A 21,977-nucleotide genomic window follows, 5' to 3' on the forward strand; every position below is an offset into this window, starting at 1 on the left:
AAATAGGTCATATATAATCCCTGAAGTAAAAGACAATTAATTTTGTCCATTGTTCTTCCTAGTATGGAAATACTTTACCTATAGTGAACTTATTGAAATCTTAACAGAAAATTAGATGCTAATTAGGGCTGTCCTTTGTGTGATTTGCCTAAAATGACAAAATGTATGTCCTTTTTTTCCCCACAAATAGAGCCTTCTTTTGGTGGAAGTTAATTACCTCTGTATTTTTTTTTGCACTATAAACAAAAAAAGAGTAACAATTTTGAAAAAAAAAAGCAATATTTTTTACTTTTTGCTATAATAAATACCCCAAAAATGTATTAAAAGAACACATTTTATGTATTCTTCTACATATTTTTGGTATAAAAAAAAATCACAATAAGTGTATATTGATTGGTTTGCGCAAAAGTTATAGCATCTACAAAATAGAGGATAGTTTTATGGCATTTTTATTATAATTTTTTTTATTAGTAATGGTGGTGATCTGCGATTTTTATCGTGACTGCGACATTATGGTGGATGCATCGGACACCTTTGACACTATTTTGGAACCATTGTCATTTATACAGCGATCTGTGCTATAAAATGCACTGATTACTGTGTAAATGACACTGGCAGGGAAGGGGTTAAACACTAGGGGGCGATCAAGGGGTTAAGTGTGTCCTAGGGAGTGACTCTAACTATGGGGGGAGGGGCTACCAATGACATGACAGCAATCACTTCTCCCGATGACAGGGAGAAGTAGATCCCTGTCATGTCACTAGGCAGAACGGGGAAATGCCTTGTTTACATAGGCATCTCTGCGGCTCCGTGACACGATCGCCAGGACACCGGCGGACTTCGAGTCCATGGGTCCCATGGGCATGGTCGCGCTGTACACCGCCAATTAAAGGGGACGTACAGGTATGCCCATTTGCCCACCGCTGCCATTGTGCCAACGTATATTGGCGTGCAGCAGTCGGCAAGTGGTTAATAAACACAGGGCTAGGGTTACCATTGGGGTTAGCATTAGAGTTAAAGCTAAAGTTAGGATTGGGTTTTTAAGATAAGGGTTATCATCAAGGTCTTTTGTGGCACATGAATAAGTCCAGGATATTGAAAAGAACTTCTCTAATCTTAATAAGCTTTTAAAGGCCATTGCAGCCTTTATAAAAACAGCTTTTTCTTCACTATTGACTTCAGTGCCTTTCATTGACAAGTACAATTTCACAAAAATGTCTTGATTTTTACTAAAATGTCTGAAATTTTGCCAAAAATGTTGGCAAAGAAAATCTTGCAATTTTACTCATTCCCTATATATAATTCAGATACAAAAATATGTTGGGTGTCCTTTTCATTCCTAATTGTAATCTAAACTTTGCATATGAATTACGAATGTAACATGTTTCATTTTCTGATTTAGAAGCTACCATACTCTCTTTTATAATAATTTGCTTTCAGAAATTCCATTAGCAATAAAGTTAAGAGACCTTTTGTATGATGAAAAACTTTACTGTGTTCTGAGCTTTTACTTATACAGCCAAATATCCTCACAGCCTATTATGTTCTTCCATTTCTAGACTTTCCGGCTACCACAAGCTAAGGAAGCTGATCAAGCAGAATACATACATTAACCTCCCTGAAGATCCTCAGGGCCATGAATTGTTCTGGTTCAAGCTGCGGAAAGCATTAGACATCAGGGTATATGAAGAGGACGCTATCCAGCTTTCTGTAGTTAATTGATCATGTTGATGCTATCAACTGGACTTTTCTAATATATTAGAATTAAACATACAGATATGTTGCTATTTTATTCACAAGTATTTTTACACATGCAAATGATAAAAATAAAACCAAAAGATGAACACAGCTTACAAGTGTATAGCACAACTTGGCACTCAGGATAGGAGCCCCGAGTTTTCTACTGGCACACTGGGTCTCCTGCTGTAAGTATTTCTGCCTTTCGAGATATTACAAACATACTTAAAGTGAATCTGAACACCAAATAGGAAAGTTTGCTATGTTATGGGGGAACGTTTAGAAAATAACGTGTGCCTAAGCAGCACCCTCAAAAAATCTACCTTTAGTCTTGCATTCCTCCTGAAAAAAAAGCAGGGCCATTCCTGGTATGTGAGGGTATCTGTTCACTGTGCTCTATCCTGTGGGCTCTGTCATGGGGAAGCAAACCCCTGCCTCTACCAAGATGTCTACCTCCACACAGAGACACAGTGCAGAACAAGGCATGGTAAGCCAATAATGGGGGAAGATAAGTTGTAGGGAGATCACAGGCAATACCGGTGACTAGTCCATTGCCCTCTGCCTACCTTTTTTTGAGCCCCGCTTCCAGAATTTAGTTTCTCCCTAAGTATTTGTTAAACCTAGGTTGTAAATATTTTTAGTGTATGCAATCTCCACTAATAACTTTATTTTCACTCATAGTTCTCTTGATTCATACTAGGAAAATCATGTAACAAATTACAATATCTAATCAGTTTAACAAGCTATTAGTTGAATTTCAAAATGCATATTTCTTTTTTTTTTTACTGAATAAAGGGGATCTTAACCATTTCACATTTGCAGACAACCCCCCAATGAATTACTCAATATGCTCCATATCATCACTACCTGTTATATACTAGTATGACTTCAAAGAATGACAATAGCTCAGTTTTACAAATTATATTCATGTATTGCTTAGGGAGCTTGCCACCTCAATCTGTACGGATAACAGTAATAGTTAATAGTATAACATAACAAGGGTGTTGCTACCCGTTATTAGGAACCCTTTAACACACTTTATTACTAAAAGTATTGGGACGACTGCCCCAAACTTGCTCATCCATGTCTTTATGGACCTTCCTTTGTGCACTGGTGGCCTGTCATGTTGAAACAGGAAAAATGTCTTGGTATGCTGACATCTTAAGGGTTCCCTTTACTAGAACTAAGGGGCCAGGCCCAAACCCTGAAGAAATAATCCCACACTATAATCCCCCTCCATCAAATGATTTGGACCAGTGAACAAAGCATGGTCCATAAAGGCATGGATGAGCGAGTTTGGGGTGGAGGAACTTGACTGGCCTGCACAGAGTCCTGAGCTCAATAGAAATCCTTTGGGATGAATTAGAGCAGAGATTGCGAGCCAGGCCTTCTCATCCACATCAGTGCCTGACCTCACAAATGGGCTTTTGGAAGAATGGTCAAACATCCTCATAAACATACTGCTAAACCTGGACAGCCTTCCCAGAATAGTTGAAGCTGCTATAGTGGCAAAGGGTGGGCCAACTCAATACTCAACCCTATGGACTAAGACTGGGATGCCATTAAATTTAGGTGCCCCAATACTTTTGGTATTATAGTGTAGATTAACACCCAATGATTAACAATGAGCTCATGCACAAAGTATTTTTTTTAAACATAATGAAGTTGAGTTACTTTTGATTTTGTTTAGCATGGTACAATATTTATCTTTTTTGTAATAATGTTGCATTTGATGTATAATTTTAATCATGTTTATTTATGAAATTTAAGTTATAATGGTTTAAGGCCAATTTATTAGTATCAGCAAAAAGATTAAATTCGTTTTAGACCCTGATCTGATCCTAATGCCGCGTACACACGACTAGGTCCGACGGGCTTCCCGACAGGCTTTCCACAGAGGTCCGACGGACTTTCCAAACGAGATGACTTGCGTACACATGAACGGACTTTCCGGCAGACTAGGTCTGACAGACTTTCAAACTGAACGGACTTGCCCGTCCGCTCATTTTGAACGTGACTCCAGGTACGATGGGACTAGAAAGGGAAGTCAATCTTGCAGCTTTCATCGGAGAGATTGACACCTTGCAAGCCCAGTTGCCTGGTGTGGATTTTAAGGGGAACCCCCTACGGCAAAAAAATGACGTGGTGTCCCCCCCAAAATCCATACCAGACCCTCATCCGAGCACCCAGCCTGGCCGGTCAGGAAAGGGGGTGGGGATGAGCGAGCGCCCCCCCTCCTGAACCGTACCAAGCCGCATGCCCTCAACATGGGGGGTGGGTGCTTTGGGGAAGGGGGGCACCCTGCAGCCCCCCACCCCAAAGCACCTTGTCCCCATGTTGATGAGGACAAGGGCCTCTTCCCGACAACCCTAGCCATTGGTTGCCGGCGTCTGCGGGCGGGGGGCTTATCGGTGGGCATCCGGCCTGGTATGGTTCAGGGGTGGGGCGCTCGCTCATCCCCACCCCCTTTCCTGACTGGCCGAGCTGTGTGCTCGGATAAGGGTCTCGTATGGATTTTGGGGGGGAACTCACGCCGTTTTTTCGGCGTAGGGGGTTCCCATTAAGATCCATACCAGACCTAAGGGCCTGGTGTACAGTACCCTGTAGCCAAGAACCAGCGTGATAGGATCACTCTGGAAACATTCTCGCCGGTAGGTTACTGTTGCTGCCCTTGCATATTATTTGGTCCATCGGACCAGTATACAGACGAACAGGCTTCCTGACAGGAACTTGGTCCGGCGGACCAAGATTTAAAACATGTTCTATTTCTATGTCCGTCTGACTTTTGGGAAGAAAAAGTCAGACGGAGCCCACACACGATCTAATTGTCCGACGGAGTCTGGTCTGCAGGATCAAGTCTGCCGGAAAGTCCGATCATGTGTACGCGGCATAAGAGGATTTTTCACATACCAGTGAAAGGCATTTTCCAGTATTAGCTTATTTCTGTATGGCTTTAATTTGGGATACCTAAGGCATGGTGGAATCCTCAGTGCTGTAAGCTACTTATAAGTGTCCTTTGTGACTGTTCTGCTTCTCTGGCCTGGAACAACCATCAGCAGAGAACCAGAGCAGTAATGAAATAATTTGATGGACGAGAAGCACTGAGAGGAGACAAAATCAAAGAATGAGAGGACAACAAACATAGAAGAGGTATAAAGGAAAAAATGACATGTGAAACAAGAAACAGCCTCACACACTTTTAGCTATGTAGTACTACAAGCCCAGACCATTTAAATTCAGGTGCCCAGAGTGGGCTTGGGTTTTAAAGGACTCATGTAACGCCCCTAATGTCTTCCAGTTCGGATTTAGGAAAATAAAGTGCAGTCCTCTTAGCCACAAACTTGAAAACTGTATTGTTACCACATCTAAGCAACGTTACCGAAAGCAGAATTGAAAAGTTGGTACATCACTGTAAGCCCTTGTAAACACAGTTGGACATTCCAACTGAAAATGTCCGATCGGACCATGTTGTCGGATAATCCGACCTTGTGTGGGCTCTTTCGGACTGTTTCCGTCGGAATATCCGACCGACAAAGTTTTAGAGCTGGGCTATGAAATTTTCCAACAACATGAACATGAACAAAGTCCGATCGTTTGTAAAGAATTCAGATTGGACAAAGTGCCACGCATGCTCAGAACAAATTACTAGACCAAAGCTATTGGCTACTAGCCTCAACGTAATCCCGTCGTAACTAAATTACGTCATGACGTTACAAACTTTGTCTGACCGTTTGTATACAACACCAGTTTTGGACAAAATCCGTCGGAATGTCCGACCGTGTGTACAAGCGCTAAGAGATATGTGCAGTAAGTTTGGAGTTTTTTTTTTTATTTGCATGCTTTATTCTTTTATCAATAAAAAGCAACAATAAAGTTTGCAGGTTTGTAACTAAAAAAAAAAAAATACTGACAAACTACCTGTCAAAGTCATGTAATCAGCCTAGGGTTGCCAACTTTGTTCTGGCAAAATAAGGAACGGGGCAGAATAGCGCTTAAAGAAAATAGGTTCACATAACATTTGTATGATAGGCCATCTTCTTTGCTTCATGTTTCAACAAGGTAATCAGGAAAACATCAGGGTCTTACTGCCCTCTTAAGACTGGGGGAATCCTCAAAGCTAAATGACAAGACAAGAAAGGCGACCAGCCTTGTGCATTACTTCAGATACCATTCATTGTGTGAAATGAGCATATGTAGTATACTCACAAACCAACTTGATCATAGACCTATAAAAATTGACAGGAGGCCAACCTTGCTATCGAATACATAGGATTTTCGGATCATTACTATGGTGCTTTTGACAGCTAATTCAGGTTTTTCAAGCGACAAAAGCTGGATGTGCTGACTATAACATTTTTGTCCTATGTGAACTGAAAGTACACATTGCACATGTATACTGCAGTCCTTGCACAGAATCAAAATTCTTGCAGCACACCTATAGATAAGTGTATTTGTCAATTAGGGCAATCTTACTGACAAGATGGGACCCTGCTAGGAAGCAATATGTTGTTTATATTGTGGCTTTCTTTTGTGTGGGAAATGTTTTTGTAATATGACATAATTATTAAAATAAATTAACTATTGTGTAAATTTACCATTGAATTGACATTTGTAGTTGAGACATACCAAATCCACAGTACTGCTATAGACCTGTCCCTCTCACTGTCTGCATACAACCAGTGTGCTGGCTCTAAGGTGCCAGTCTTTGCACACAATTCAAAGATATAGATTAATGATTTCCTCACTCCAATATCTGCTTTTCCAGGCATTTTTTATTTAGCTATCAACAGAGCAACCATATCCATAATGTCTCCACCTAAAAACCTGAGTTCCCCTGAGTAGTATTTAAAGTTACCATCCAAAACTGATATTTTAGTCATAGATAGAGCCTGCAGGCCTCCTCTGGCTTCTTTCATGTATTGGATAACAGCAATATTACCCTGCCATAGCTCCTGGTTTTGTTCTTGTTTTGGGCATTCCCACCTACATTTTCATGCTCCCTATGGTATTTTCATGCTACCTATGGTATTCTCTATAATATACAATACATTTTAAAAACTCCAACAGAGAAAGGCAATTCTTTACTGATGGAGGACCCGTTTAGATTTGCATCGATCCAAGTTGCTGTTCCGGTCTCCGAATGGTTTTCAGAGACCGGAAGCAACGTTGTGATGACGCAAGCAGATGTGACGTGGTCACATCGTCTTTGACGCATATCACGTCGCTTCCTCACATACATCTTTTAGTCCAAACTGCGCAAAAGTGGAAACGATAGTGACATCCCTGCGTGTGATGATACGCATTGCATCACTTCCTCCCACACATGCGCACTACATCAGGGACACCATCTGCATCCCTCAGTGCCATTCCTCTTGTTTTCACCAATGTGAAGCCATGCTGTCTCCCTCTCTCCGATTGCCGGTCCCTGGGAACTCCGTTTTATGCTATATTTGACACTCAGATATGGGATCTTTGGATCAATGCACTTTTGGCCCAAGGATTTTTCAAGTAAGCTATTTTTTATTAGTTACAGGGCTAGCCTTGTGGGGAATAACATCCCAGGCTGACTCAATATCCCCTGAAATTGAGATACAGTTTGTAAGGGCGCTCTGAACTTCAGGACCAAGCAAAAACAGATGTCTTTATGAACCAGAAAGTCTATAATAGGGTATCCCCTAAAATTGAGACTAATTCTCTTCCCAGTGCATACATTTTTTGCTCTTTCCCTTCACCCTACAGAGCAAAGTTTTCCAGTGCCATCTAGGGCAATTTACATCAGGCAACCAATGGATGTTGACACTTTGGTGTCCTATTGGGGGAGGTTTTCAATGGCCGACGCATGGTATCAGCTTCTGCTAAACACAAATTTTTTGTAAGTGCATGTGGAAAACAATTTATATGCATATTTTCATACAATCATGTTTTACTAATTTAAGCTGTTCTTTCAGAAGTGGTATTATACCCTGATGAAGATTTAAAACAGTACATTTTGAAATGCGTTGGGTATCCCTTCTGCTGTATTCCTTGCCGCAATCAATGATGAAAGGGAACAGCAAGTAGATGGGGACTACCACTTTATGGCTAACAGCCAAAATGTGCAATGTTCATGGCATTATTGATGTAATGCCTTGTATTCTCAATATGAGATTTTTTAATGCAATTTTTCTATAAAAAATAATAATAATTTTCTATATATGAAGTTTTATATATTTTTTCAAATTGCCCATAAAATCCAATCTTTTAGAGGTTTATTCTATGTATTACTAAGGGATGGTAGCAATTTATATGTCTGGTCTGGTGAATCACTCAATTCCACATCCCACCTTATAGCCAGATATCATTATTAGGCTCAGCAGTGCTCAAGGCTCAGATACTCATGGCTCTCTATCCCTCTCGATCTTTCTTAGCTGTGGAACCCTGCTGCTGGGTTAAACTGCTGAGGGCTAAAAGAACACTAAAATAAGTACACGTGCTGCTTATTTGTTTTGGGGAACCCATTAGTGGGCATCCTGTGTCAGGTGCTGACCAGAGTTTAGTTAACGGTTTGGGTGAACAGATGTTTTGTTTGCAGTGGACTTGCTGTGTGAAGCCATCCTACATTAGAAGCGAATAGCCATCCGAATTGTGAGTTGTTAATGTGTAGATCAGCTCCAAATGGTTCTGTCACATTATCATTGTTCCTCTTTTCTTGCTGCTTTTGAGTCCGCCCCTTCAGTGGAGACCCCTTTTGGAAGAGCGCGCCTGTTCCCTTTATCTCCGTATTGGTGCCTGTACGGACGCATGGGTCAAGCTATGTGGAAGCTAGACTTATAAATATGCGGGCTGTAGTACCAGCATATGCACCCCGCTGTGTCCTTTGATCGACAGTATTGTGGAGGGCTCTTTTGAACCCTCCTACTGTCCTTCTCACGATCCCCGCTACTGCCTGAGACGGCGTTTTAGTCTCCGTGGTTACGGAGACGCCGCCGCAATGCACTGTGGGGGTTGTAGGCTCACTTGCTCGGGACGCATGCGCAGTCCCGCATCTATTGTCCGCTCACACCCGGCGTCGCTGATGCGACGCCGGATGTTGAGGGAGATAAAAGGCACATTCACAGTGCAGGTGTGTCGGCCCTGCAGAGCTTGACTGTGATGATCCCGCCGTGAAGGTCAGTCCTTAGAGAAGCACTTGATCTGTCCACACAGCTCATGCTGCTTCTCCAACCTTTATTTACATTTACTTTTATCCTTATGATTTTTCAGGATCTGTCCTGGTTTGTTTTCTATATTGTAGATCAATCCCTCTAGCTGCTGTACCTGTTGTTCGACTGGTTCATCTCTGCAGTCTTTTGCCATATAGTGACCCTATGCCGCTTTTTGTTAAGCATAGCAACAATTAATTCCGTTTTTTCTTTATGCTTATGGTAAGCATCTATTAATGACCAAAGTAAACTTTCTTGAGCATACTGCTACTCTATATTAAGTGAATTTTTTCCTTCTTCGCTCATCTCTATGCCTTTTTCATTCATTCATTCTGATATCACTTATCTGCTTCATTCTGAGAAATTCTCTAATTGCCCCATTACAACCTAGGTTATCATATTGGCTTCAAAAAATCCTAAGGACCTTTCTATTTGTATACTTCAGTTCCCCTTACGTGACATACTTCACATTAAACTGTTCAGGTAGGTTTCCCTTCATTTTAAAATCTACATCTCACCGAAATGAATTTTTCATTCTTTATCTAATAAATATATTTATGGGAGCCTTTTTAGGCCCCATGATGACTTTTTATGAAATTGGACCTTTTGTTTGTTCCCTTTGTCTCCTGCAGTCACCTTCCTTTTTTTGGGGGTTTCGGGGACCGGCTTGCTCTCCAATTTTGAGTGGTGTCTTCACTCTAGTGTATAGGCGAGGCTTTTTCTCTGAGATTGGTAGGTATTATTATGTATTTATCACCATAATGACATACATTATTGGCTTTCCTTTAAACCTATTAAACCCTCGGAGATAAGTGGGCATCGTTAAGGGTTTAGGCTGTGTTTTCTCATTATGACCGGATCCACTAATTCTGTTGTATTCTATTTACAGTGAAATTTTCTCACCTGTTGTTTTTAAAAAAAACTTTTCTTCCATCAATTACTGGCTCCCCTGAAGAAGCCTCTGAGTAGGCGAAACATGTCGGGATTTCTCATCTGAATAGCCAAGAATTTCGTTATTTAAACTAACTGATGGATTGTGAACACTGTCTGTACGGATATTAATATTTGTAGTTTCAAAATTTTGAACTTACTGTACCCTTGTGGCCGTTTTTTTGTATATTTAATAAAATATTCTTTTTTACAAATATATTATTCTTCTCACTACCATTAGCACCGTAACAGTCCCATTTATCTCTCTCTCTTTTTCTCCATATTTGTTACAATTGGGATGAGGTGCGCTGTTAGATTCTTGCCTGACCCAGTTCTCTTCATCTCCCCATTAGAAGCAGTTTCTGTTTGCTACCTTGCTGAAAAAAGTTTGAAGGACAAACATGCATGGGCTGTTTCTGGGTGTCCTTGTCTAGTGCATGGTATATTGCTGCCAGTATCACTTGACCCTGTGCCCCGTACAACTGCCAAACTTCAAAATGTTATGAAAAGATGAAGCTAAAGCTGGGCTTAAACCATTTGCAACCCAGGCACAGCACATTTACTGCGGCAGGAAGGCACAGGCAGGCAAGATCATGTACATGTATGTCATCCTGCTCTCGGGGCTGGGCTCAGCCCTTCCTTCCTCTGAGCTGACCGCTCAGCTGTCTGCTATTTCTTGCAGCTCCTATCTCTCCATAGTGACTCACCTGTTGACGATATCTTGCTCGTCAGTCCTGCCTACTTAAGTCGTCCAGCCCAGATGATCTCTGCCTTCGCCTTGGTCAAAATCAAAGAGACTATCTCCTGTGTTCCTGTTAAAGACTTGCTTGGCTGACATTTCTTCTGTCTCCAGATCCTGCTTGCTGTTCCAGTACGCTGATCTGTAGCTTCCTGACTTTGTGGCTTGTCTGACTATCCGTTCCGGTTACCAAACTTTGGCTATGTTTTGACTATGTTTGTTCTATTTACATTTATTAATAAACAAGTGTGATTTAGCTGTACTTCTGTCTGATTCATGGTTTCTGACAGTAGGCGAAGGCCATGAATTCAGAAGATGCAATCAATCCACTTGTTGGTAATATTTTTTCCAGATTGGATGAGCAGTATCACCGCATTGATAAGTTTGCCATGGCGTTACAAACACTCCTGATTCACACGGCTCACCTGGAATCTCCTACGGTGGCTGCTCCAGTACAACCTGTGTTGCAGGCCATCCCTGCTGCTGCTCCAGTCTCTGCACAAGCACCCGCCTCAAGTTTTACCTCATACGAGGTATGTCTTTTTCCGCTCCGCTTCCCCAGCAATTTGGGGGTGATCCAGTCCAATGTTCAATGCAGAGGGTTTCTCAACCAGGTTGATATATACTTTGAGATGCTACCCTAGGCGTTTCCCACGGACAGAAGCAAAGTAGGTTTTGTGATATCTTTGCTTTCTGAGAGAGCCTTGGCCTGGGCAAGCCCTCTATGGGAGATGCAAAAACCTGTTCTCTTGAGTTACCCTGAGTTTGTGGCTTCTTTTAAAAGGGTATTTGATGTTCCAGCATGCTCTGCTTCTGCTGCTAAATGCCTCATGTCCATCAAACAGAGTACGAGAACTGTTGTCGATTATGCCATTGAATTTCGTACTCTGGCAGCAGAGGTTGCTTGGAACAATGAGGCCTTTGTGGTTGCTTTTTCTCATGGTCTCTCGTATACCATCAAGGATGAGATAGCAGCCTGAGATATACCCATGTGTTGTGGTTTATCTCAATGATATCTTCATATTTTCCAAGTCTCTGGAGAGCCACCACACAGGTGTCTGTCGTATGTTTCAGAAACTAAGAGAGAACAATCCCTATTGTAAATTGGAGAAGTGAGTAATCCATTGTGAACAGGTTAAATTCCTGGGTTATGTAATTTCCACTGCTGGTTTTTCGATGGATCCAGAGAAACTTTCAACAGTCCTACAGTGGCCTTGACCCACGGGTTTACATCCTCTGCAATGTTTTCTTGGCTTTGCCAACTATTATCGGAGGTTTATTCATAACTTCTTGTCTCTGGTCAAGGCCCTGACTGATATCCCCAGAAAGGTCAGTAACCCACAGAGTTGGTCCCTGGAGTTCATTAAGGCCTTTGAGAGTCTCAAGGCTACCGTTGTTTCTGCTTCTATGTTGGCACATCCTGATCCTATGTTACCTTTTATCCTTGATGTTGATGCTTCTGAGACTGGAGTTGGTGCCCTTTTGTCTCAACGTTCTACCTCTGAGAGGGCTATGCATCCTTGTGGCTACTTTTCAAGAAATTGTCACCTGTGACGTACAATTACGAAATTGGTGACAGCTGTTAACGATCATTTTAGCCCTGAAAGAATGGCGACATCTCATCGAAGGTACTTAGTGACCATAAGAATCTCACATTCTTGTCTGAGGCTAAACGCCTCTCTCCCAGAAGGGATAGGCTATTTTCTTGTCAAGTTTCAATTACATTGTCTCCTTGTCTCCTTCTTACCCGGTACTAAGAATGTAAGGGCTGAGGCAATTTTCCTCCACTTCCAGGATGGAGTCGGTTCCGTTTCCTTTGATTTCTCCTGATCGTATTTTGGCTACGGTTCGCACCAGTCTCACTTCTCGATTGGGTGACAAAATTCTTGCTGCTTAGGTCCATGCTCCTCCTGAGAAACCTTGTGACCGCTGTTTTGTCACAGAAAGTCTCCGTACTGCTCTAGACTTACCAAAGGCAGCTGGTCACCCTGGGAGGAATCAACTCTTTTGGGCCATTTCCAACAATTCTAGTGACCTAGTCTATGTGCTGATGTAACCGCCTTCATAGCTGCCTGTTCTGTGTGTGCTCAGAGTAAGACTCCATGACACCTTCCAGAGGGCCTGCTACAACCCACAGTTATCCTTATGGTGGTTAACCGGCTCTCGAAAATGTGTCATTGTATTTCACTTAAGAAATTGCCCACTTCTAAGGAACTGGCTTCCATTTTTGCTTGGGAGATCTTTTTCTTACATGGGCTTGGACAGGGGTAGTCAGTTTGTGTCCCTGTTCTGGCGAGCCTTTTGTGCACAGTTGGGAATTCAGCTGGCTTTTTCCTCTGCATATCACCCGCAGTCTAATGGGGCCGCAGAATGAGCCAATGAGTCCTTGGAGCAATTCCTACGTTTCTATATTTCTGACCATCATAACAATTGGTTAGACCTTACCATGAGCAGAGTTTGCTCACAATAGTGCCTTGAATTCTGCTTCCCGATTGTCCCCTTATATGGCGAACTATGGTTTCCAACCTTCCATGTTGTCTGACTCATTGTCAGTGCCCATCATATAATGGGGTCTACTGTGCCCATGCACGTGAAGTAACACCTCACCCAAAGGTGTGCTGACCAATATCTGGGACCAAGTGAAGGCTGCGGTCATGTGAAGAATTAAAGATTAAAGCAGTCCCCAACTCAGAGATGAGCGACCTGTATGTAGAAATATTGTGCAGAGTTCCCTATAAAATGACATTGTCCCATGTTACTTCTCACTTGTACCTGATATGTTGCATTTGGAGGGACGTGCAGAGTCTTCTCCCACTCCACCAGTCCAGCATACCTTTGTTACCTCACTCCCAGTAACAGAATGGGGTCGCTGTGCACATAGCGGGCCCCATGTATGCTCATTAACTCTTTTCTTCTTGTACCTCATGACCAGGCCTTGAATCCTGTCTAACACTAGTCTGCTCCTGGTGACTGAGTCAAGTCACTGGCCCCCTTACTACCGGAGGTCCTGTCACCTAACTAGGTACCACACCAAAGGACTGGTTTCTGTAGCTGTTCTTCCTTACAATTACCTTTGTCAACTACCTTATCTTCCTTGCCTTGCGAATTAAGCTTTTGTAGTGGCGTTACACATAACCCTTAGTGCTTTTATAGACCCAGGTTCTTAGGAATAGCCAAGACCCAATATGCTCCCCTTGAATAACTTCGGACCAGGCTTATGTCAGTTGAACTACTTTTACTGAAAATCCAGCATAACGTACAACAGGAATAAACATCCTTTTCCCTATCTATCTCTAGTTTCAGCTACCCCAGTGTACCTGTGCAGGTATAGTTCTTTCTGGTGTAGTCCATAACTGGAGGATCTGGAATAGAGGTTTCCATGTTTGCGGGGATCCCAATGAGTCGATGCTCCGAAGGTGGACCACAAGTCTCAACAAGTTTCTGCAAGTTCCCAATCTCTTGCCAGTTTCACCCCCTGAACCCGGACATCTTTTCTTTTTATATGCCACGGCAAGGGAGGTCAGACCAAAAAAGGCTTGCAAACATGATCAGAAAAGCCAGCAAGAAATATTAACTTCATCCCCCTGACCTGGGCAGCCAAGTAACTAACTAGTCACAGTAGGCAACCAGCCTACAACCTGGCACAACGTATTGTGGCTTCCGCTTTGAGCGGCTAGGTGATCATGTGATCGTTATCGGATCACATGATCACAATGAAAACAAAACTGTTATGAAGGAATTGCAGCTATGATTCCTATAGTGATGCTGTAAATGACCCACAGTTACCACATGGTACCTGGGCCAATCCCAGCACTCTGTACCCTGTGATAGGTGTGGGCCAATGACAGCACACAATAGTAAATCACAGCTGTTAATAAATAGAACCCAGTTACAGTGATCATCGGTGATCACTGTAACAAGTGTAAAAAATAAAAGTATGTAAAAAACTTGTAAGAAAAGAAAAAATGATTTTAAACATAGTGGGCTCTATTCACAAAGCAATATGTTTCCCCTTTAAAATGTGATAAAATACCACTCAGAATTTTTCAATTTTTTTTTTGATATCCATAAGAAAATGCTACTAAAATATCGCATGAGTTATCTTATGAAGTTTTGAGGTATTGTAGTAGTGAAAACATACAGTAATTTAATGCCCGGCACTAGCCGGTGTATTTATTAACATTAATAAATAGGTGTTGCTAAGCAGCGGGCGGCCACCGCTGACAGCTGAATGTAAAAAAAAAAGCGTGAAAAAAAAATCTGAAAAAAAAACTTTGTGGGTCTGGTATGGAATTTGATGTTATATTTTTTTTTAAATGGCGTGGGGTTCCCCCAAAATCTATACCAGACCCTTATCCAAGCATGTAATCCGTCAGGTCAGGAAAGGGAGGGGACAAGTGAGTGCCCCCCCCCGAACCATACCAGGCCACATGCCCACAACATGGGTGGTGCTTTGGTCCCTGGCCGGAGGTTGTGGTGATCTGTGAGCAGGGGGCTTATCGGAATCTGGAAGCCTCCTTTAACAAGAGGGCCTCCAGATATCTGCCACCCCCATGTGAATGAGTGTGGGGTACCCCTACTCATTTACGGAAAAAAATAGTATAGTGTAAAACAAGACATTAGACAGTTTTGACAAGTCCTTTATTTAAATAAATAAATGTCCCCTGATGTAGATTCATCGTCAATCACATCGCCTGCCACCACCGACGATCCGACCCTTGGTCAGACAGAGGAGCTGGCAGATGGCAGGAACTGACTTTTTTTTTCAGGTTAACTGTGGTGGGGGGAATCGTGATTGACATTGGCGGCCGCTCGCTCCTTAACAACTGGTACATGTTCCACAATTACCGCATGCCTGGACCACTACCTAATTTCCGCATACATTTAATTATTTATTTATTTATTTCCTTCTGTGAATGGATTTTAATGCCTGTTTATTTACCAAGCGTTTTCAGTGGTTTTCCGAACATACCGCACAAACGGTCTAGTGAATTGGCAGTTTCAGGATCACATGGCATTTTTACAGTAGGCAAAATGTGTCCTGACACCTAAATATCTCATGCAAATCCATTCTGTAAATGGAGTCCACAGCCACCAGTCAATATCCCTGATCACCGCTACACCAGTCATATGATAATGCTGTACTACACAGGTGACAGTATGCAAAATGAAAAATTGTGGAAAAAAAGGTATTTAACCACTTGCCGACCAGCGCACGACGATGTACGTCGACAGAATGGCACGGGCAGGCAAATGGGCGTACATGTACGTCCCTTTAAATTTGCCGTCCTGCCATCGGGTGCGCGCCGCCGGCGGCGCGCTCCCGCGCTGGTCGGGGCCCCCGTGAGTCCGGTCGCGGGACCCGCGGACTCGATCGCCGTGGGCATCCCCGCGATCGTGTCACGGAGCGGCTGAATGGAGAAGTGCCGTTGTAAACAACATTTCTCCATTCTGCCTAGCAACTAGTGACGCTGATCTCTGCTCCAGGTGATTGGAGCAGAGATCAGTGTTCACTAAATGAAAGCCTAGCCCCCCACAGTTAGTAACACATCCCTAGGAACACTTAACCCCTACACTGCCACCCACTGGTTAACCCTTTCACTGCCAGTGTCATTTACACAGGAATCACTGCATTTATATAGCAGTGATTACTGTATAAATGACAATGGTCCCAAAAATGTGTCAAAAATGTCCGATGGGTCCCCCACAATGTCGCAGTCACAATAAAAATCGCTGATCGCCGCCATTACTAGTAAAAAAAAAATAATAAAAAATTATTAATAAAAATGCTATAAAACTATCCCTATTTTGTAAACGCTATAACTTTTGCACAAACCAATCAATAATCGCTTATTGCGATTTTTTTTACCAAAAATATGTAGAAGAATAAGTATCGGCCTAAACTGAGGGAAAAAAATGTTTTTTTATATATTTTTGGGGGATATTTATTATAACAAAAAGTAAAAAATAATGCGTTTTTTTCAAAATTGTCGCTCTATTTTTGTTTATAGCGCAAAAAATAAAAACTGCAGGGGTGATCAAATACCACCAAAAGAAAGCTCTATTTGTGGGAAAAAAAGGACAATTTTGTTTGGGAGCCACGTCGCACGACTGCGCAATTGTCAGTTAAAGCGACGCAGTGCCAAATCGCAAAAAGTGGTCTGGTCTTTGACCAGCAAATTGGTCCGGTCTGAAAGTGGTTAACCACTTAATAACCGGCCCATAACCGAATGACGGCTACAGGGCAGTTTGTTAACTCTGGGAGGGCGTACAGTGACGTCCTCCCAGAATTCCCCTCTCGCGCACCCCCCTGGACCGCGCACCTGAGAACGTGGCCGTTTACCACGTGATCGCTCCGTCAAATGACGGAACGATCATATGTAAACAAACCGGCGTGATTTCCGGTTCCTCCCTCCCCTCTCTGTCCAGTGTGAGCGGAGAGGGGAGAGATCTGTGGCAGCAGCACTGTGGGCTGCATGTGTAGTGCCCACAGCGCTGCTTAGTGGGAGATCCATCGATCAATCCATCCATGCTCACCCATCCATACTCTGCATACCCAGCCATACTCTGCATACCCAGCCATACCCAGCCATACTCTGCACACCCAGCCATACTCTGCATACTCAGCCATACCCAGCCATACTCTGAATACCCAGCCATACCCAGCCATACTCTGCATACCCAGTCATACCCAGCTATACTCTGCATACACAGCCATACTCTGAATACTCTGAATACCCATCCATACTCTGCATACCCATTCATCCATACTCTGCATACTCATCCATCCTCAGCAATACTCATCCATCCATCCATGCTCAGCCATCCCATTCACCCCCATCCATAATTAATCATACCCATCCATACTCAGCCATACTCAGCCATACCCAGCCGTACTCAGCCATACCCAGCCATGCTCAGCCATACTCAGACATACCCAGCCATACCCAGCCATCTCATCTATACCTATCCATACTCAGCCATACCCATCCATACTCATATTGTGTAAATGGACAAATGGTAGATGGTAGAAAAAAATGACATGTTCAAAAGACTTGATATGCCTCATAGATTATACATTGGGTTGTTGCGAGACTGAGTAATTGTCATTCAAAATGTGAGAGCACCGAAAGCTGAAAATTGGTCTGGTTATTAAGGGGGTTTAAGTGCCCAGTGGTCAAGTGGTTAATTTCTTAATTTTCCAACAAACTGTGACCAAAAAATTACAACTTCACAAAAACGGCCTCTTACTAAAAATGTCACTTACTAAATACAGTACTTCAGAGTGACTGTCTATTTTCCAAAAAGGATAATTTGGGTGTATTTGTACTGCACTTTTAAGGGTCTTAAGAAATTAGATTGGCTGTCAGGATTTTAAAATATGAACACCATAGTTTGAAGATGCTATAACTTTCACACAAACTTACACTTATTGGGATTATTTTTTACCAAATTCTTTTTTTGAAGATATATGATTTTATTGGATATGTTTTCTAACAAAATGTAGAAAATATTTGTTTTCTGGTTTTTTTCAAAATTCTCTGCCTTTTTTTATTTATATAGCAAAAAAAACGAAGAAAAAAAAAAAAAAACAATGGTGATCAAATACCACCAAAAAAAGCTTATTTGTGTGGAAAAAATATATTTATTTGCATACAGTATTGCATGACCACACAATCACCAGTGAAAGTTGCACAGTGCTGAATAGCAAAAAAAAGGGTAAACCCTTCCGGAAGTCAAGTGGTTAAATAGCAATGCTTCTTCCTATGTAAAGTACTGTCTGCCAAACACTGAACTTGCTTAAGGGAAAAGAAATTACTTTATCAATGTTCTACTGTTTCTTCATTGTCCATTCATAAGCTGGCATGAGATCTTGACAAGGCTATATTGCTCAACTGCAGTTTGGTCTGCAAGAAAACACAGGACTTGGCTGAGCTGTTTAGTATGGGTGTCTTGATCACAAGATTCGCCAAGCAGAATGAAAAATCTTTTGTATTTCAGCCTGTATTTTTTAATATACTTTTTAATAATTACATAGGAATTTTTGGTTGGAATTTACTTGTGTATTGCATGCTGAGACATAGCCTTATTAAATACCTGCATTAAAAAGGAAAAACTATTGTGCATATTTTGGAACTTGTTATAGAAACAAATCCTAAAATTGTGTAATAAAAATAAATAAGCATAGCAAAATGTATTGTTTAATTGTGTTACTATTCTTTTCTTGCTTCTTTTAGCTTAAATATTTATGTTTGTAATATTTTCCAGTCTTTTAAATGTAAAAAAATATAGGTAAGGTATTCTAGGTTCTAGCCCTAGTATCTGTTGATTATTAAACTCAACAGATTTATACTGACTGTCTTGAAGTGATTCCAGGGCAATACTAGTTTACCAGGGCATCATCTCCTTAAAGTCCTCCTGAGTTTATTAGCTATGTTTAAAGTAAGTCTTTGATCTTCTCTTGCTGCATGTAGGGCACTGAGACTGTAGGTGGGGCCTTCTGCAGATTTAAGAACATTAGCCTTCTAACTAATACCATTTCCAATCCAGGCTGCTGGAACTAGATAGGCATGAAATAACAACAGAAGAGGATTTCATCATTACAGAGGGAGGTGACACCTGAAACACAGCAAATCAGATTTTTAAATCCCCTGAATGTCATTTGTCAATTAAGAAGGACAACTTGAACATTGAGAGACGGAGTGGCAGTCAAAAAGGGACAGAAATTCCATCTTCTACAGAGGAGTGTCGTCTTTGGTAAACAATGAAGCTTTTCCCACTTTTTTTGACAGTCTTTACTCTCTTGTTAAACATATGTTGGAGTGAATACTCTCTACCGAAATTTGTCTGCACCCCAATGCCTCTGGATATGGACTGCCAATCTAATGTGCAGCGTCATAGTTCTGGTGGAGGGGGGCATTGGGTAGGCATGCAGGAAGAAGCAAAAGAAACTATTCTTCACCTTCGTGAAACAGTGGTTCACCAAAAAGAGACTATCTTAGATCAAAGGGAGACTATCAGGGAGCTGACTGTAAAATTGAGCCGTTGTGAGGGGTACCCTCATAGCAGAGTACATGAAGAGGGTTATGGTCATTCTGCTGAACATGGACAAGAAAGAGAACATGGGCATGAAGAAAGCTTAGGACATGAAAGTAGCATTGGACATGAAAGTGGACATGGACATGAACGAGAGCATGGGCACAAAAGAGAACATGGCCATGAATGGGAAGAAGGACATGAACGAGAACATGGCCACGAATTGGAACACCATGAGAGAGAACATGGACACAAAAGAGAGCATGGTCATGAATGGGAAGAAAGACATGAAAGAGACTATGGCCATGAAAGAGATCATGGATATGAGCGAGAACATGGTCATGAGAGAGAGCATCCTCATGGGCATGAAGATATTCATGGACATAACAGAGACCACGAATATCATCATCTCACCCACCGGGAGTATCGGGAACAACCATCACATGACTCCTATCGCAAGCCAAGTGCCCCACCAAACACAATGGAAGACCCACCAGAGGTGACACCACCTGGAATTCCCCAAATGGAAAGATTGCTGGAGTCACTAAAAGACAGACTGGAGCACTTACAGGTACTCATGTTTACTATTGCATTTCCCACTAAAACATTTTTTGTTTTCATTTTGGCCTAAGTGGGAACGCTTTAGAATTTTCTAGGGCTTTTATTGCCAACTGGGGATCCCTCACTGTCTGTTTTAGTGAGAATAGCTTTACCAGACAGGAAGTTAAGGTAAATGTGTAATAGCAATACATACAGAAATAAAAATACTCTCTTACTACAGCAAGGCTGGTCATACATTATACAATCTTCTTATGCAAATTTTCCATTAGATTCACTAAAACCATATAATATGAGGTCGTACCTAAACACTTCCACCTTGTAAGCAATCAGGCAGGCCCTTATTGCTGAAGGTAAATCTAAAGGAAATTGAATAAGAAATTGTATAGGGCATGGCCAGCTTTGGGCCGTACCCTACTGGGTTTTTATTTTTGTCTGTACAGCATCTGTATTTGTGTTGCAGATTTTTCTCTTTCTTCCTGTCTGACAATACTATTGTCCCTAGGACAGAAAGTGAAATTTTCTCAAAATAGAGACTCAGATATCAGCAAAAAAACAGGTTCCAGCCCTTCCCCAGTAAAACTAATATAGAACAGTTTTGTTTCCTTAGTGGGAACTAATTTCTGCAAATGGAAAAAAAAATCACTGAGAGTAAATGAGACTGTCATTTTTTTAAAGTGAACTTATCAAAGCCTCTGGAATTACTAAGGTAAATTGATAAATATTAAGTTAATTTTTATTTTTTAGTATGTTACAAAATGTCATAGGTATACATATTAAAATCAATACTTAATTCAAGTTAATATTTATCATAATTTAGAAGATTGAATGTGAATAGTAAGTGAATATTAAGTGAGTGAGTGAATGCACAGTAAGGCCGGGTTCACACACATGCAAATTGGATGCGGGTTTCCCCGCATCCAATTAGCATGACAGGAGAGTGTGACCACCTCCGAATGGACACATTTAAAAAGGGTCCTGGGCATCTTTGTTTCTGGCTTACATGCAAATTCAGGCAAAAATGCGGACCTGATTAGCACCGCAGCATTTGTGAACCCAGCCTCAAGGTTAGTCAGAGATAGTCCATGTGGTCACAAGGCAGAGTGTTGATCACACAGTGGTGAGATGTGACTGCAAGTAGTAAATATCCAAAACCATGTCCAATTTTATTCAGTCAGAGACCAGACTGCATCACAGGTGCACCCAGACCTAAATATTTTATGTGTACAGCACCGATGACCACATAAATGCAATCCGAGCATCTCAGTCCATATATCTGTATTAATTGTGATGTAGACAGTTCTTTATTGCTGAAATGCCACAGTAAATACCCTACAGTAGTATTCGCCAACCCATAGATTTGTACTTATACTAACCAATGAAAGTTTTCCACCTAGGGCCCCTTGCACATGGGGCCATTCAGCTGCAGCATATTCCCCCTGATATTTTAGTGTACCCGAGTGGAACAGGTGCAGCATCCAACCCTGCAGCAGGCTGCCTGTCAAAGTTTATAGCAGGCTGTGGCTGTATGGGGCTGAAAACTGTACCAAAGACCTGTGTTCTGGACCTTCATCTGTAAAAGAACAGGGCCCTAAACCCCAGTACCACTCAGTACAGTGTTCAGCTCTGTCCAGCTGCAGCTTGCCATAGACTTTGACAGGTTGACTGCAGTGGGGCTGGATGCTACACCTGCCCCTCTCGGGCACACTAAAAGGCCAGGAGGGGCGCACGGTGGCTGGATGGTCGCAAAAGCAGGGAGCCTTAAAGTGAACATTTCGTTTGTTCATGCAGAGTTA

The 21,977-nt window shown here is 42.0% G+C and overlaps 2 protein-coding genes across 2 annotated transcripts in view; both read left to right on the top strand.

Annotated features, from left to right (window-relative positions):
* LOC143934122 (uncharacterized) overlaps positions 1–18,713 on the top strand; it is a 69,132-nt gene extending 50,419 nt beyond the window's left edge. Inside the window, exon 3 of the mRNA XM_077457446.1 lies at positions 1,560–18,713. Within this exon, the coding sequence (XP_077313572.1) occupies positions 1,560–1,722 (163 nt within the window). The 3' untranslated portion in view covers positions 1,723–18,713. The remainder of the gene's footprint in view (positions 1–1,559) is intronic.
* A 425-nt stretch (positions 18,714–19,138) lies between these two features.
* The window catches only part of LOC143934123 (neuronal pentraxin-1-like), a 54,031-nt gene continuing 51,192 nt past the window's right edge, over positions 19,139–21,977 (top strand). Inside the window, exon 1 of the mRNA XM_077457447.1 lies at positions 19,139–20,194. Within this exon, the coding sequence (XP_077313573.1) occupies positions 19,352–20,194 (843 nt within the window). The 5' untranslated portion in view covers positions 19,139–19,351. The remainder of the gene's footprint in view (positions 20,195–21,977) is intronic.

The sequence above is a fragment of the Lithobates pipiens genome, unplaced genomic scaffold, assembly GCF_037356315.1.
Source record: "Lithobates pipiens isolate NorthernLeopardFrog02 unplaced genomic scaffold, aLitPip1_a1.2 Scaffold_27, whole genome shotgun sequence".
Classification (NCBI taxonomy): domain Eukaryota; kingdom Metazoa; phylum Chordata; class Amphibia; order Anura; family Ranidae; genus Lithobates; species Lithobates pipiens.